Source organism: Syzygium oleosum, unplaced genomic scaffold, assembly GCF_021117445.2.
Source record: "Syzygium oleosum isolate NSW1041296 unplaced genomic scaffold, Sole_v2.1 Sole_v2.23, whole genome shotgun sequence".
Classification (NCBI taxonomy): domain Eukaryota; kingdom Viridiplantae; phylum Streptophyta; class Magnoliopsida; order Myrtales; family Myrtaceae; genus Syzygium; species Syzygium oleosum.
Genome location: NW_026607507.1, coordinates 3,957,657 through 3,976,153, shown reverse-complemented (window position 1 = coordinate 3,976,153; position 18,497 = coordinate 3,957,657). Strand labels below are relative to the sequence as shown.

General features: G+C 43.3%; 2 protein-coding genes and 1 non-coding gene across 3 annotated transcripts; 1 reads left to right on the top strand and 2 right to left on the bottom strand.

Moving 5' to 3' along the window:
* The first annotated feature begins 2,779 nt into the window (after positions 1-2,779).
* Positions 2,780-2,852, top strand: TRNAE-CUC (transfer RNA glutamic acid (anticodon CUC)). Its single transcript has one exon. It is a non-coding gene; the product is annotated as a tRNA-Glu (tRNA).
* Positions 2,853-3,841: 989 nt separating this feature from the next.
* On the bottom strand, positions 3,842-9,309 carry LOC115682268 (callose synthase 12-like). The gene has a single exon (XM_030606435.2). It carries the CDS (start codon positions 9,270-9,272, stop codon positions 3,996-3,998), a length of 5,277 nt encoding a protein of 1,758 aa, XP_030462295.1. The 5' UTR covers positions 9,273-9,309; the 3' UTR covers positions 3,842-3,995.
* Positions 9,310-13,125: 3,816 nt separating this feature from the next.
* LOC115682274 (callose synthase 12-like) lies at positions 13,126-18,497 on the bottom strand. The gene has a single exon (XM_030606443.2). The coding sequence runs from the start codon at positions 18,400-18,402 to the stop codon at positions 13,171-13,173; it is 5,232 nt and encodes a 1,743-aa protein (XP_030462303.1). The 5' UTR covers positions 18,403-18,497; the 3' UTR covers positions 13,126-13,170.

The window sequence follows — 18,497 nt, the reverse complement described above, 5'->3', positions numbered from 1 at the left end:
CTTCTTTGAGGTTGGAATTTCGTTAGCAATAATGATGTAAATAGCATCGGACATGATCCCTTTCGACCCAACAAAAATCTGTCCATACACTACGAATACGTAAGTAAAACCGTATTCTTCCCGTGAAATTGTTATTCGTACTCGGAGATGCGCCGCCTCAAGAATGTTTAATGCGGGAAATTTGTGTTGTCTTCGGCGAGAAATGTTACATGAATCTTTTCAGTTCTTGATTCATAATCGATTGTTTTGCACTGGTAGATTGAATCGAGGTAGCTTTCGCTTCAGTTACGTGAGAAATGCTAAGATTGGTGCGCTACGTGAATGTGCTGGACGACGCGACAAAGTAATGAGCGACGATACATATTGTAACGAGCTTCAACGCGTGCCATATTACATCCTTTAATCAACGTGTGCAGTACATTAACCTTAGTACGTCTGACTTTGATTTCTTATAATTCGGGTTTTCCGTTTGTGGGGCAATTCTTTAAGACAACCACCGGTTGGACGACACGTGTGTTTGTGGTGGTGGTGGTGGTGGTGGTGGGGGTGGGACCCACGCGAGAACAGCTGGGATTCTCAGACTTTTCTCTCGGGTGGCCACCGGCCGATAGTATGTCCTCCCCTCTTTAAGCAAGGAAGGTGGGTGCGTGGGACGAAATCCCTCTTTTGCCCTCGGCCTCGTCGCGTAATTACTTTCCTCCGGCAGAGTCTTAAAAAAGGATTAATATCACGGAAAATCTCAAATTAGTATATCTGTATTAAATTTATCCCAAACTAATATTTTAACCATAAAAAACTCCAAACTAGTACATCTGTGACAAATTTACCCTTATTTTATTTCCATTAAAGTTTACTGTTAAATTGCTCGGTTGAACGACACGTGGCAGTTCACGGGTATACTAGCTTGGGGTTTAACCTCCGTTTGTCACGTGTGTAACAATTTGTGATTTTTCGTTGTATTAATTCAATTTAACGGAAACTAATTCTAAAAAAAGCACAAACTTTACCTCGAGTGACAATCTTGGCCCGAATTTTTTTTTTGTCTAATAAAAAATCACCAACTTTAACTTAAATCTCGAATTTAGCCTGAACGATTTGAAATTTTCACATCACAGGGGCTAGATTTAGGACTCGAGTAAAAATTGGTACTATTTGTTAAAACAAAAAAAAGGTCGGATCAAAATTATCATTCAACGTAAAAGCCGATGTTTTTTTTTTTTTTTTGGGAATTAGCACCTTGAAAGAAAATCCAAATCCTGATCAGATCCCATTACCCCGCTCCCGATCCTTTTGGGCACTTTCGCAGCTCCTTCCTACGTACACGGGGTGTCGAAAAGTCAACCCCCGGTGCCAGTCCAAAAGTCGCAATCCCAAATAATTTCACGTTTTAATTACATTAATCACGGACGGTTACGGTATCGTGATTAACAAGACAATCATTTCTCACAAAATTTTTCTTCTTCTTTTTGAAAAAAAAAGAAAAAAAAACAAAGATATTTCTGGAATTTTGGCCCCCCTCCCCCGCCCATGTGAATCCTGGGGGAAGGCCGACCGGTAGTGCATCAGCATGCGATGCAGAGTTCAATTATGGGACGTGGCCGAGTAATTTAATGATGTCCGAGCGGGACGTGACATCTCGAGGGTGGACGGGCGGATCGATTTTTTTCCCATGTTACTGGTCTGCGCATCCGGCAAGGCAAGAAAATATTAAGTAGGTCCGGCTTTACAAGTTACTCTACTCGTTAATTGCCACGTGCTCAAGTGGGCCCACTTCTCATATTTCTTCCGGCCTCCGTTTCGCCTCCCCTCTCTCTCTCCCTCTTTTCGTGTCTCTTTCCCTCCTTCCTTACGCTCCACACCATGAAAGGAGCCGTCCAATCTAGCTCTAGCCCGCTTCAGATCTAGCCACGACCAGCTCGTCCATGGCCAGGACCGGCGAGGTCGAGATCCCGAGTCTTGACGGCCATGAGGAGCCGCGAGACAAGCAACTACTGCAGGCTCAAACATCAAAAAGAAAAATGGAGGGATCGGATCGGTAAGACGTACGCTGAAAATATACACGTAAGACTCATGTTGAGATTGCTCGGTGGGCATTGCTAAAAATATAAATACCCTGCGATTGGTCTTGTTGGTGCATTATAAGCGATTGTGTTTAGAAATACATTTTCCAAATCATTCGCTTTTCGCGAAATGAATTGTCACCTTATTCATATAAAAAAAAAAATTCCGGCATTAATTTCGTCACATTCTTCCGCCCTGTTTTTGCATGTTCCATGAGTTTTGTCCGGCTGGCGTTTTTGTTGTCGGCATGGACGGCCGAAGGAAGCTCCAGTCGACATTACGAGCACAAAAAGAGGAATGATAATTAGGGGAATTTACCAATCGGCAGGGACAAGATGAGTCTCGACGAGGAGACAACACGGCATGCCAAAAGACAGTGATTATAAGAATTTGTAGAATGGTACATACAGGCTAAGGAACAAAGATGTTCTCGACAGTGGAAACGAGGAAAAGAACATCATGACGGAGTGCCCAAACGTCGTCTTCGCCGGGGGCGACACTCATTTGTTTCTTCTCTCCATTTTTGTTGCTACAAACAGTTCCAAGCAGAAATGAAGCCAGAAATTGTGCTTTGGCCTTTTTGATTCGAGATCTCCGTGTCAATCGAAACACTCTCGTCCTAACCCTTACATTGTGCGCCGAAAGTTAAGAGGTCAAAGTCAGATGAAACACAATTTAGAAAAGGTAAATATATTTATTTACACCTTCGGAAAGCAAATCCGTTGTAGTCTAGTTGGTTAGGATACTCGGCTCTCACCCGAGAGACCCGGGTTCAAGTCCCGGCAACGGAATTCCTTCCCCTTTTTTGCTTCTCCTCTTCTCTATTTCTTGTTCTGAATCTTCCGATATTTGTCACTGGGAGGCAAAAATGTGGTTCCAAGGTTTTGTGCAAGATGATACAAAAGGTCCATCAATGGTAACCTCCTGTGTTGAACCTGACTTTTAGCGTTTTTCTATATCATTCTGGCAGAAGCGATGTTCCTCTGAAATTCCCGATTTTTTTTTTCTTTTGATCGATTCGAGCAGGAATCGACATGGCATTTCAGGCCAATGGAGATGAGAGATGCGAGAAACTGGTCGGCGATCTATCCGTGCAAAGCTTATTTAACTCGTCACTTGAAGGGCCTGCCAGTTTATGAAGGCTCAGAGAGAGATGCACAACACTGCCTGCAAGAGATACCCCCAATCCCATGAATCTGAAGATTTCATCCATTTCTCCGCGGCAATTAAGCCGCAAAATGAAACAAGTTGGAGCACGTAAGTCGGCAACTTGAACAAGTTAAATCTAGGAGAAGTGAACTCTGCATCACCGGCGGCGTAGCCAAGATACTTTACATGAACAGGTTTCAGTTATCAACCTGGTACTAATATCCCAGTCTGAACCATATGAAGAGGCCTTCCAAGCTTAAGCTTGAGCTTGATTGAGTATCCATGTCTATCAATCACTACGCTCGGCTAGTTTCAATCAGTCCACAATTTAACGATGCTTTCCGGTTGAATTGAAGCGTAACATTGCCCTATAATAGGAACTATCAGCTGCCGAAGCCACTTGAAAGGGAAACAGAAATGGCATGTTTGAAAGAATGTTGCCGATAGGGTGGGTCAAATGTTATGGAACTTAGTTTGTAACATAATGCATAAGCGTCGGTTGGAATTTGTAACATCCATTGGAATTTGGAACTTAGTTCGCTCAATGGACCGATATTTTGTACTTTATGCAGAGCCAATCCCAAGCATTAGGAAAAAAACAAGGTAACCTATCATGGGGTGCATGGAGATGTACATAACTACTACCATATCAGTAGTGGAGGCCCAAAGATGGTTGCAATTTGTCTGCATAATTTTGTTACAGAGTAAATAGCAAGCAATGTAAATGCAGAAAGTAGGGACTGCAAACATATCATAAGAGATTCCACATTCTAATGCCCCTTGGATTACAAGTTACCCATTCCTTTCACCTTCTTCCCAGTAAGTATTTGGGACATCTGGACTCCCCTAACAAACACCTCATTGTAGAGAATCCTCGTTTGCATTGACTGAAACCCAGGAAGCCATGCTAGTACTGCGACCGGTGCCATGACAATCACTCCAAACAAGAAATCATATAATCGAGCCGAGGATACAACAATGTCCCAAAGCCTAGTTCTTTGGATAGAGGACCTATAAACCTGGGCTATCGAAATGATTCCCCAGCCAGTGGGTAAGAATGCCAGCAGACCAGTGATAAGATCAATCAGCGTAAATTTCGTGAACTCCAACAAGGCATATAATGTTAGAGCCACCAAAACAGCAGCGGCCAACAGAACTTGCCGATAGCAAAGGTGATTCCGGGTCATGTACTTCTCTCGAGCAAAGGATATCGCCACACACATTGCAAAAGCCCCGGCTACATATGTCCAGGACAGTAAGTAAACCAGAACGCTGGCACTCCCAGAGGAAATGTGAAGATGGTAAACGATCGCATATTGGAAAAAGAAGAAGCGCAATGTCAGGATTATCTCTAAAAACTTCCCCCAGACACCTGTCGTCTGCAAATGGTCCTGCTCCTCGTACCACCATGTTTCCCAGCTCTGCGTGGATTTCACAAACGGGCCTCCTCGGTACCTTATCCAGCTCATGAATTCATCGAAGTCGTTAACTGTCTTCAACCAATCAAGACCGTAAGGGTTAAATATGAAAGGGGAGAGGATCCATGATGCGACCAGAAACCAGCCCGTAATGCTCGTGTCTATGAATAAGAACGTGCCATTAGGTAAAGGGCTATAGATCGTGTATACCGTGAGAACCAGTGCAATCTCAAGGGCCTTGACAAAATGGCTACGGGCATAGAGTCTGTAATTCTCAACGAAACTCCTGTGCTGCACAACAAAGCCTCGGCCAGTCCCCCGGTACTTTGCACCACCATGAAGAACTGTCCTGCCAAAGAAGTGGCTACGAGTTCCCATAGAGAACGTGTAAAAGAGAGATGAAAGCTCAAGCTGCATTAACAAAAAATCCCACAAAGCCGAGAGGATTCCGTGCTCAACCGAATCGTCCACAACCGCTGGAAGGCCCGTGAACAGGATAAGTTGTATAAACTGTATATTTGCAACCGGACGAAAGAAGTTCTTGTTGTTTGCTTTGTCTGCCATAGCAGGACCTTCAAGGCCACTCAGAGCCATATACAACCGCCCCCACAACATTGCATATATAGTCCATATCACCATTATGTTATTGAAGTAGAACCCAACAGTGGAATGAAAGAGTGAAAGCATCCGGAAGAAGTCCAGCTTACTACCCAGCCTATATATATCTCTGCTGAGAGCTTGTTCCCCACTTCCACTCGCAATTTTGGCTTCGAACATCGATATTTGATTCAACCCAACATCCCTCCCTTTGCCAATCTGGATGTACTCATGGTGTGTCACGTTGCCTCCACGCAAGGTGCAATTAAATCCCGCGAAAATATCCTCGCAGATGTTGATCTTTCTGGAAGCCTTGCTGATCCCACCTCGCGTCAAGAACCAAATCCTGTCGAAAACATCTGGATGGCCATAGTGCATTCGAACCTTCAAAGGATTGGCCAGAACACGCTGTCCGGAGGTAACAAAACTTGTTTCCTGAGCAGACATAAACCAGGCAAGCGATGAAACTGAAGCAGTAAATATATGTTCCCTCAGACCTAGAATGGTGGGATTCCGGGTACCATAGAGCCTCTCAAATTCCTCCAACAAATTCGGCATCTTAAGTGCCTCCTCTATATAGTTGTCTTGGTTCATATCGATCGTCTGAACTGCATCGCCACGTGTGAAGATAATGCCCTGATTTTGATTTTCCGGTTTACCTTCTCCTAGCTTGAAGGGACCGGGCAACTTAATTCTGTATATTTCGACTTCTTTCTGTGACTGCCTGTCATACTTCACCAGAACGGAAAAATACTCTTTTGCACCCCTGCTTTTACTCACCTCGTCAACATATGCTACGCGTAGGGCTTCATTGTTTTTCATTAAAAACAACATATCTCCTGCTCGGGGATCTCTATTTGCCTTCTGAGATCCATACTCCTGACAGGCAACAACATAGACATATTTCATGAGAGCAATACCACGCTCACAGGCACAACCTTCAGAAAGCAAATTTTTCGTCCTGAAACAATCCGCATTGTCATCTAGCATTGGGGAACCCGGCTCCTGTAGCCCTTGGGAGAAATCCATATCGTGATGGTATTCAAGGAAAGCTAGCAACTTCAGGGCCTTGAAATAATTCATCATTCCCCTGACTGTACGAGCAAGCGTCTGACCTCTGTATGATGCCCAAAGCTGGAGATCAAGCAACTTGGTTGTCCAATTCTCATCAAGAGACTCCATTCCTTTCCGGCGCATCCTCTCCATGAAATTGTACCAGTCGTTGCCATAAATCGTCTGCAGGTAAAATAAAATGGATATCCCATCTTCGTTCTTTTTTTGCAGTTGTTCCAGTCTATATAGCACTTCTTCATCATAGTAAGGGGTTAGAACACTGAAAGCTTTAATTCTCTCAACTGGAAGAGCTCGTGGAAGATCCATGAATAGAGAATTGCAGAAGAAGGCAATTCGCCTTCGAGCCTCTTCACTTGCGGGAATATTTTGCAACGAACCCACAGGCATTAATATCATCTGCAGGCGTCGAATTTGCCGACTGAAAATTCCATCTGTAGAATTCGGCAACTCAACAGCATTCTCAAATAGCAACCCCTCATGAGAACGAGAATTACTTGGAGCCAAACCATCCTCCTTCAACTGTTCATAGCTTCTCCTTTGCTTGAAAAAGTCGAGAATAACAACGTTATAAAGGGCCTGTAAAGTACTCACCACTTGTCTCTTTCGATCCTCCCGATCAAAAAAAGTACTCACCACTTGATCAGGATCTTCAACAGATTTGTTCAACCGTTCAACAAGTTGGATTAAAGTCGCATGAATCTTTGGTAGCACAGTCATGTCAAACATTTCACTGAATTTTCTGATTTGCAGCGAATGATCAATTTCATCAAACAAAGCAGTAACAATAGAATGCTCCTCAACGTCATTTCTTAATATCTCAAGTAATAAATGCTTGACACTGTCATAAGCTTCGATGACAGCACAACGCCTATACTTGTTCTTGCATATCTTGTACCAGAGCCAAGCGTCAGGAGCATCCACGAGTCGACACACCTCACTCAACGCAGAGAGCAGCTCGTTGGAGAGCAGAAAATAGGGCCAGCTTATAACTCGGGATGTCCAAGAAATATATGGCAGCTCCAGCATCTCAACTTCTCGATCCGAGATGATATCCTCCTCCCTGAAAGTCCTAATAATCTCATTCCACATCACGGCGAACTTACGCACCAAAAGCTGGTTACATTCGAGTTTCTTAAATTGCGGAGAAACCCAGTTGCTTGGATTTAACAACTTGATGAAACTGAATTTGTTGCTTCTCATTGACTCCCCCTCATATAGCAGCTGCTCCTGTCGTATGAGATTAAATTTATTTGCAACTTCACAAATAATATGGTCAAACCAAAACCTCAAGTGCTGATTGTTTCTGATTTCACCCAACCTCAAGAACAGCCCAACCGCCACTCCAACCAGGAATGTCCAAATCGAATACCAGATCTGCAAATCCATCATATAAATCAAGACCATGGGAAACCACAACAACCCAATGGCAAGGCCATTGCTGTTGTCAAAAAACTGATGCCATTTATAATTTACATTCCTAAGATGCAATAACTCTTTTGTAGGATTAATCATCGGTTGGATCTGTAGAAAGTAGCTGAAAAGGAATTTTGTCACAAGAGCCAATACCCAAAACATGGCGTACTTTGCATAATCCCTCATACCTTCCCCCAAGTTATGTCCCACAAAAGTCCGGCTCATCAGCACCTCGCACATCTTCCAATTCTTTCGAACAAGGAAGTTGCCAAAGGAGGGAAAATAGGACAGAGCAAATGCTGAGAGCTTAAGAAGGACAAATACAAAAGCCAATTTGAGAAAAAGCACAAGCCGGTTGTTAGCCTCAGCAGACCACTCCCCATCCCCGTTCCTCTGTAACCAAATCCTTACATAAAACCATCCCAAAACGGCGGTCCACGTCGCTGCTACGACATTTGTGAGCACCATGTGCATGCCGATCCACCACGACTCTCTAGAGACCAAACCCCATTGCATGACGGAATGAAGCAGCGACTCCAGAAGGTCCAAACCACTCCAAGTCACAAATGCACTCAAAACCCGAACTTGCACCTCCTTATTTGGCAAGGCCTGCCAAGGAAACTTGTACTCCTCCTCCCAAGCAATGACAATTGCCGCTTGAAGGAATAAAACTAACATCAGCCACAGCCTATAGAAGCTCCTGAACAAGTTCCAAAACGACCTTCGTTCAACAAAACCAGTCTTGCCTGCATTCTTGAAAAATCTACTACTCTCATCCAAAGGCCACTTCAGCTCCTCAAAGCACCTTCTGCTCCAGAAGTACTCGTTTATGTCATCATAATTCCTCCATTCATTATGTGGGGCAATCCCATTACAGCCTATTTCAACCTCCGCGCAAACAACCTCATAAAGGGGCTTCACAACACCATTCAAGAACGCATTTTCCCCTGCAGGCAAAATTCGGCGCCCAGTGTTTGGATCGACATGATCTTCCAAGACCATATTCAATTCCCTTGCCATGTTGTGGAATATATAACAAATGCATTCGGGCAGAAACCGCAAATTAGCACACTCGCCCCAGATGAGGAGGTAGAGAGAGACATACAAAAGTTCATGGCAAATTGTTCCAGAGTTACCACGACCATCAATCAGCCTTACCTCGGACTTCTTCCCCAAGAAACAGCACCAATTCTCGTAGTTCCGGAGCAGCTTCTCACGGAAACAGCGGAGGGCTCTAGGGTCGAGCGAAATGACGTTGTCTCGCAGTGTTTCGGCACCGCGCAAGTAGTGATTGGCCAGGTGGAGGACAAGGTGCTCACGCTGATTCCGAACGTTGTCCTCCTGGAAGCCAAAGAAGCAAGAGAGCCAGTCAAGAAGGTCGTAGTGATCTGGCCAATGAACTGAAGGTGGTTTCCGGAGACCGGCAGTGGAGGTTCGCAAGGTGGACACCAGGGTATAGAGATCCGGCGATCGATGGCAGCGGTGTTCGCAGGAGAGTTTGCTAACTGGGACTATATTGTACACTTCTTCTTCTTCTAGTTCTGCTTCTATCTGGTCCATGTTTACGTGTATGTGGAAGCAGAGAAACAGAGAACTTAAGCAGTAACTTGCCTGTGCATCTATTTCTTCAGGCAAGCCAAAGTTGAGATAGAAAAGGGGAGATAAAGATCAGTATTCAGCAAGAGGGAAAGTGAGGCAGAAAGCTGCATGACATGACTCCACCACACAACGTAGTTATATTTTATCAACACGATCCAACCCCGGAGAAGAGCTCATATTTTCCACGTCCATCGATGAAAAGTTGATGAGAGACGCAAATTCATAAGGGAAAAAAAAATCCATATTACTTTCTGCATCTGGCTGAGCAGAGCAGCACAACATTCCCCTCCAAGTCTTGAGTGAAAAGGGTTTAAGTAAAGCTCAGTAGCTGCTGGAAGGTACCGATAGCACAGAACATTGAATGCACGAATTACCAAATCTAAGTTCATAAAAACACGTGTGCTGCTACTTCTTTGCTACTTCTTTATAAATTATATATTTGAACTGGTGAAACAAGTTAGGCGTAGTATGAGCATGGTTCCAAGGTCACTGGTCCAATTTCAGGTCCTAATGCGCCATGGTCGGATTCCCATTTCCATTTCTTTGGGAATCGCTGGTTCTCGGTTCCCGGGGAAACCGAATGGAGAACCGAGAACCGAATCGGGGGAACCGGGGAGTTAATTCTCACTCCATTTCGAGTCTTGTGCTCGGGATTATGAAAATAAAACACATTTAAGCTAGCATAACCTAAGCATCTGTATTTCGGTTTATCAATCAATTGATAATTTTTCCTCCCACACCATCAGCATCTCCTGCGTAAGGACAGAACGAAAAAGGGACTAGGGACAGATACTTTTTTTTTTAAGAAAGAAACAAGCTTCATGGGTCCCCTGCATTTCCTGGGTATTCCAGAACCTCATACCTTCGCTTTTTTTGCAGCCGCTTGATTGGGATGTGTCTATAAAAGAAAAAGGTCCGTTCAAACTTTCCCGTCCTCTCTCTCTCTCTCTCTAAATGGAGATGTTCGGTCAGAGTCAAAATGAAAGTAGCACTGTGGATGACTCTCATACACATTTTTCATGCATGATTAACTATTTGGAGCCAACTATTATTAATAAGTGATTAATTATGATTATTGTTTTTTTTATTTCAGGTGGTTAGAGTTTGAAGCAAATTTTCATGGATGATCGAGGACCAAAATTTTATGATATAGTTTTTACGTTTCGTGTTTTGAACTTTTTATTATTTATTTTATTTTATGTGTTCATCTTTTATCATTTGTTATTAGTATTGATAAATGAGAAATTTTCATTTTTGTTGTTGTGTTCACTTTCATTTTCTTAACTAAAAAATGAAAAAAAGGAATCTGTTAGACTCTGGAATTTGTGATAGGGTAGGTTCCAGATTCTAGGTTCCTGGGCAAACTGCAGGCTAGATTTTGGTTTCCAAAAAATGAGGAACTTGTTCCGATGAGTAGGTTTTAGGTGAAACCTCTAAGGAATCTAAAATTGCTCACCTTTTGTTAGGCAATAATATATTGATCCCTTTGCATTTCATTTCCCGGTGAGATTATAACACTGAGGCATTGTCCAGCAGTCATCAGATCAGAACACAAGAAAGGGATGCCGCTGTTATCTTCGAGAAACAATCCACACAAAGTCAACCGGAGATTATTTTCTAGGGTTGATACACGAAAAATCTCAAACTAGTACACTCGTAATAATTTACTCTAAACTAATTTTTTGACCATCATCCCAAATTGGTATACTTGTGATATATTTACCCTCCGTTAGTTTCAATTAAATTGGATTAGTACCACGAAAAACTACAAACCGATAGATCTGTGACAAACAGAGGGTAAAACCCCAAACTGGTATATCCGTCAAACATCACGTGTCATCCAACTCAGCAATTTGACGATAAAATTTAGCAGAAACTAATTAAGGGTAAATTTGTCACAGATCTACCGGTTTGAGATTTTTTATGATCAAAAAATTAGTTTTGGGTAAATTTATCACATGTGTATTAATTTGGAGTTTTTCGTGGTATTAGCCATTACTCTTGGCGAAGTTGCAAGGTGCAATGTCCTCAAAAGAATATTTCATACTAGCTCCATTTTCTTCTTAATCAAGTTTCTAGGAAAAAGACGGAACTAAAACTCCATTTTAACGCATAATGAGAGTTGGTAATCAGTTTAATAGTCACGAGCAGCTTTTTATTAGTTTAGGTTAATACAACGAAAAACCCCAAACTGATACACGTGTGACAAATTTACTCTAAACTAATTTTTTGACCGCCAAAATCCCTAAACTGGTATACGTGTGACAAATTTATCATCCGTTAGTTTCCGTTAAATTTTACCATCAAATTGCTGAGTTGGATGACACGTGGCAGTTGACGAGTATACCAATTTGGGGTTTTAACCTCCGTTTGTCATATGTGTACAAGTTTGTGGTTTTTTGTTGTATTAATCTAATTTAACGGAAACTAACAAAAGGTAAATTTGTCACAAATATACCAGCTTGAAGTTTTTTGTGATAAAAATTAATTTTTGGTAAATTTATTACAAGTGTACCGATTTGGAGTTTTTCATGATATTAACTCTAATAATTTCCGAAATTTTTTAATTGTCATTCCATGAGTTCAAGTAGAATCATAACTGGACCTACCAAAGTACCCCAAGTTTTTAGTGCCAACACTGACGTGAACATTTTGAATAATATTTTAATAATTTTTTGAAATTTTTATGATTTTTGTTTCCTTTTCTTTACTTTTCTTTTGTTTATGGAGTGATGGTCGGCGATCCTTGCTGGCTCTGGACGAGGGTCGCGACACCCTCATTGGCCACTAGGCGAGGGCTTGGCGGCCCTCGTTGGCCAAAGAGAGGGCACTAGGCGAGGGCTTGGCGGCCCTCGTTGGCCAAAGAGAGGGCACTAGGCGAGGGCTTGGCGGCCCTCGTTGGCCAAAGAGAGGGCACGCGAGTCCTCGCCCAGACTAGGCGAGGGCGGCCTAGCCCTCACTTGGCCCAAATCTAGCTAGGGCTTGCACGCCCTCGCCCAGGCCCTCAACGGCCACAGCGAGGGCAAGCCCTTGCCCACAATCGGTAAGGGTCGCCATTCATCACTCTAAAATAAAAAAAAAGTAAAGAAAAATTGAAAAAATTCATAAAATTATTTAAAAATGTCCATGACAGCGTGAGCTATATCACATAGAACAGTTGGCTTTGCGTCAACAATTTCCAACTAAATTTAGCCAGATGGATTCGACTAGCAAATTGACAAAAGATTTAGGATTCAATTGGCAAAATTAAAAGAAATAAGACTGAATTAAGTATAAGGTTAATACCATGAAAACCCCAACTTGGTACACATGTGACAAATTTACCCCAAACTAATTTTTTTATCACAAAAATCTCTAAAATGGTATACCTGTGACAAATTTACCACAAACTAATTTTTTGACCACCATAAAACCCTAAATTGGTACATTTGTGATAATTTATCATCCGTTAGTTTCTGTTAAATTAGATTAATACCACGAAAAATCACAAACCGTTACAGAAGAAAAGTAAAACCCTAAACTGGTACGCCCGTTAACTGCCACGTGTCATCTAACTCAGCAATTTAACAGTAAAATTTAACGAAAACTAATAGTGTGTAAATTTGTCACAAGCGTACAAGTATGTACATTATGCATAGCTAATCAACCTAATCCCAAGCATTAGGGGAAAAAAAAGGGAAACTGTCGTGGGCTGCATGAAGATGTACATAACTCCAACCATAACAGTACTCGAGGCCCAAAGATGGTTGTGATTTGTGCGCTTAATTTCGTGCGAAAGGAAACGCATAAGCAATGTAAATGCGGAAAGGAGGGACTGAGAACATCTCATAAGTGATTCCACATTCTAATTCCCCTTGGATTACAAGTCACCCTTTCCTTTGACGTGCTTCCCAATAAGTATTTGGATTATCTTGACTCCCCTAACAAACGCCTCGTTGTACAGAATCCTCGTTTGCATTGACTGAAACCCGGGAAGCCATGCTAATACAGCGACCGGCGCCATGACAATCACTCCAAACAGGAAATCATATAGTCGAGCCACAGAAACAACAATGTCCCAAAGCCTAGTTCTTTCGATGGTGGACCTAAACACCTGGGCTATTGAAATGATTCCCCAGCCAGTGGGTATGAATGCCATCAGACTAGTGAAAAAGTCAATCAGCTTAAACTTCGTAAACTGTAATAAGGCACATATTGCTAGAGCCACCAAAGCAATAGCGACCCCCAGAACAAGCCGATAATAAATGTGAAGTCGGGTCGCAAACTTCTCTCGAGCAAAGGATATCACCACAAACATTGCAAAAGCCCCGGCTATGTATATCCAGGACAATAAGTAAACCAGAAGGCTGGTACTCCCAGAGGATATGTGAAGATGGTAGACGATTCCATATTGGAAAAAGAAGAAGCGCAAGGTCAGGATTACCTCTAGAAACTTCCCCCAGAAACCCGTCCTCTGAAAATGATCCTGCTCCTCGTACCACCATGTTTCCCAGCTCTGCGTGGACTTCACAAACAGGCCTCTTCGGGTCCTAATCCAGATCATGAATTCGTCGAAGTCGTTAACCGTCTTCAGCCAATCAAGACCATATGGGTTAAATATGAAAGGCGAAAGGATCCATGACGCGACCAGAAACCAGCCCGTAATGCTCGTGTCTATGAATGAGAAAGCGCCACTAGCTAAAGGGCTATAAATTGTGTATACAGCGAGAACCAATGCAATCTCAAGGGCCTTGACAAAATGGCTACGGGCATAGAGTCTGTAATTCTCGGCAAAACTCCTGTGCTGCACAGCAAAGCCACGGCCAGTTCCCCGGTACTTTGCGCCACCATGAAGAACTGTCCTGCCAAAGAAGTGGCTACGAGTTCCCATAGAAAACGTGTAAAAGACAGATGAAAGCTGAAGCTGCATTACCAAGAATTCCCATAAAGCCGACAGGATTCCGTGCTCAACTGAATTGTCCACAACTGCTGGAAGGCCCGTGAAAAGGATTAGTTGGATGAACTGTATATTTACAACCGGACCAAAGAAGTTCTTGTTGTTTGCTTCGTCTGCCAAAGCTGTCGCTTCAAGGCCACTGAGAGCCATATACAACCGCCCCCACAACAGTGCATATATAGTCCAAATCACCATTATGTTGTTGAAGTAAAACCCAACGGTGGAATGAAAGAGCGAAAGCATCCGGAAGAAGTCCAGCTTACTACCCAGCCTATATATATCTCTACTGAGAGCTTGTTCCCCATTTCCACTCGCAATTTTGGCTTCGAACATCGATATTTGGTCCAACCCAACATCCCTCCCCTTGCCAATCTGGATGTACTCGTGGTGTGTCACGTTGCCTCCCCGCAATGTGCAATTAAAGCCCGCGAAAATATCCTCAGAGATGTTAATCTTTCTGGAAGCCTTGCTGATCCCACCTCGTGTCAAGAACCAAATCCTGTCGAAAACATCTGGATGACCATAGTGCATTCGAACCCTCAAAGGGTTCGCCAGAACACGCTGTCCCGAGGTAACGAAACTTGTTTCCTGAGCAGACATGAACCAAGCAAGCGATGAAACTGAACCAGTAAATATATGTTCTCTCAGACCTAGAATAGTGGGATTCCGCGTACCATAGAGTCTCTCAAATTCCTCCAACAAATTCGGCATCTTAAGCGCCTCCTCTAAATAGTTGTCTTGGTTCATATCAATCGTCTGAATGGCATCGCCACGTGTGAAGATAATGGCCTGATTCTGATTTTCCGGTTTACCTTCTCCTAGCTTGAAGGGACCAGGCAACTTGATTCTGTATATTTCGACTTCTTGCTCTGACTGTCTGTCATACTTGACCAGAACGGAGAAATACTCATTTTCACCCCTACTTCCACTCACCTCATCAACATATGCTATGCGTAGGGCTTCATTGTTTTTCATCAAATACAGTATATCTTTTGCTTTGGGATCGCTTTTGGCCTTCTGATATCCATACTGCTGACAGGCAACAACATAGGAATATTTCATGACAGCAATACCACGTTCACAGGCACAACCTTCAGAGAGCAAACTCGACATGTCGACACAATCTGCATTGCCATCTAGCATTGTGGAACCCGGCTCCTGAAGCCCTTGGGAGAAATATATTTCAGGATGGTATTCAAGAAACGCGAGCAACTTCAGGGCCTTGACATAATTCATCATTCCCCTGACTGTACGAGCGAGCGTCTGACCTCTGTATGATGCCCAAAGCTGGAAATCACGCAGCTTGGTTGTCCAAATCTGATCAGGAGACCCCATTCCTTCCCGGTGCATCCTCTCCATGAAGTTCTGCCAATCTTCGTTGTAAATCGTCTGCAGGTAAAATAAAATGGAAATCCCATCTTCATTCTCTTTTAGCAGTTCTTCCTTGCTATATAGCACTTCTTCATCATAGTAAGGGGTTAAAACGCTGAAAGCTTTAATTCTCTCAACTGAAGGAGCTCGTGGAAGATCCATGAATAGAGAATTGCAGAAGAAGGTAATTCGCCTTCGAGCCTCTTCACTTGCGGGAATATTTTGCAGCGAATCCCTAGTCTTTAAAATCATCTGCAGGCGTCGAATTTGCCGACTGAAAATTCCATCTCCAGAATTCGGCAACCGAACAGCATTCTGAAAGAGCAACCCCGCATGGGGAAAACGATTACATGGAGCCAAACCATCCCCCTTCAACTGTTGATAGCTTCTCTTTTGCTTGAAAAAGTCTAAAATAACAATGTTATAAAGGGCCTGTAAAGTACTCGCCACTTGATCAGGATCTACATTAGACCTGTTCAACAATTCAACAAGACGGATTAAACTTGCATGAATCTTTGGTAGCACAGTCATGTCAAACATTGTACTGAATTTTCCGATTTGCAGTGAATGATCAATTTCACCAAACAAAGCAGTAACAATAGAATGCTCCTCAACGTCATTTCTTAATATCTCAAGTAATAAATGCTTGACACTGTCATAAGCTTCAATGACAGCACAACGCCTATACTCATTCTTGCATATCTTGTACCAGAGCCGAGCATCAGGAGCATCTGCCAGTCGACACACCTCACTTAACGCAAAGAGCAGCTCGTTGGAGAGCAGAAAGTAGGGCCAGCTTATAACACGGGATGTCCAATAAATTTTTGGCAGCTCCAACAACTCAACTACTCGATCCGAGATGATATCCTCCTCCCTGAAAGTCCTAATAATCTCATTCCACATCACAGCAAACTTACACACCAAAATATGGTTATGATCGAGTTTCTTAAAGCGCGGAGAAACCCAGTTGCTTGGATTTAACAACTTGATGAAACTGAATTTGTTGCTTCTCATTGACTCCCTCTCGTATAACAGCTCCTCCTGCCCTACGAGATTAAACTTGTTTGCAACTTCACGAACAAAATGGTCAAACCGCAACCTCAAATGCTGATTGTTCTGGATTTCACCCAACCTCGAGAACAGCCCAACTGCCACTCCAACCAGGAATGTCCAAATCGAATACCAGATTTGCAAATCCATCATATAAATCAAGACCATGGGAAACCACAACATCCCAATGGCAAGGCCATTGCTGTGGTAAAAAAACTGATTCCATATAGAATCTACATTCCTAAGTTGCAACAACTCTTTTGTAGGATTAATCATGGGTTGGATCTGTAGAAAGTAGCTGAAAAGAAATTTCGTCGCAAGAACCAATACCCAGAACATGGCATACTTTGCATACTCCCTCGTACCTTCCCTCAAGTCACGTCCCACAAAAGTCCGGCTCGTCAGCAACTCGCACATCCTCCAATTCTTCCGAACAAGGAAATTGTCGAAGGAGGGAACATAGGACAGAGCAAATGCCGAGAGCTTAAGAAGAACAGATACCAAAGCCAATTCGAGAAAAAGCATAAGCCGTTTGTTAGCCTTAGCAGACCACTCCCCGTCCTCGTTCCTCTGTAACCAAATCCTTACATAAAACCATCCCAAAGCAGCGGTCCACATCACTGCAATGACATTCCGCAGCACCATGCGCATGCCAATCCACCATGTCTCTCTCGAGACCAAACCCCATTGCATGACGGAATTGAGCAGTGACTCCAGAAGGTGCAAACCACTCCAAGTCACAAATGCGCTCAAAACCCGAACTTGTACCTCCTTATTTGGCAAGGCCTGCCAAGGGAACTTGTACTCCTCCTCCCAAGCAATGATAATTGCCGCTTGAAGGAATAAAACTAACATCAGCCACAGCCTATAGAAGCTCCTGAACAAGTTCCAAAATGACCTTCGTTCAACAAAACCAGCCTTGCCCGCATTCTTGAAAAATCTACTCCTCGCATCCAAAGGCCACTTCAGCTCCTCAAAGCACCTTCTGCTCCAGAAGTACTCGTTGATATCATCATAATTCCTCCATTCGTTATCCGGGTCAATCCCCTTACGGCCTTTTATAACCTCCATGTGAACAACATCATAAAGGGGCTTCACAACACCATTCAAGAATGCATTTTCCCCTGAATTTTCTGGCAAATTAGGACACCCCGTGTTCTGATCAACGTGATCTTTCAAGACCATATTCAACTCCGTTGCCATGTTGTGAAATATATAACAAATGCATTCGGGCAAAAACCGCAAGTTAGCGGACTCGCCCCAGATGAGGAGATAGAGAGAGACATACAAAAGTTCATGACAATTTGTTCCAGAGTTACCACGACCATCAATCAACCTTACCTCGGACATCTTCCCCAAGAAACAGCACCAATCCTCATAGTTCTGGAGCAGCTTCTCACGGAAACAGAGGAGGGCTCTAGGGTCGAGCGAAATGACGTTGTCTTGCGGTGTTTCAGCGCCGCACAAGTAGTGGTTGGCGAGGTGGAGGACAAGGTGGTCACGCTGATTCCGAACGTTGTCCTCCTGGAAGCCAAAGAAGAAGGAGAGCCAGTCAAGAAGGTCGTAGTGATTCTGCCAATGAACTGAAGGTGGTTTCCGGAGACCGGCAGTGGAGGTTTGCAAGGTGGACACCAGGGTGCGGCGATCCGGCGATCGACAGCAGCGGTGATCGCAGGAGAGTTTGCTAACTGGGACTATATTGTCCACTTCTTCTAGTTCTTCTATCTGGTCCATATTTACGTGTATGTGGAAGCAGAGAGACAGAGAACTTGAGCAGTAACTTGTATGTGCTTCTATTTCTTCAGGCAAGCCAAAGTTGAGAGAGAAAA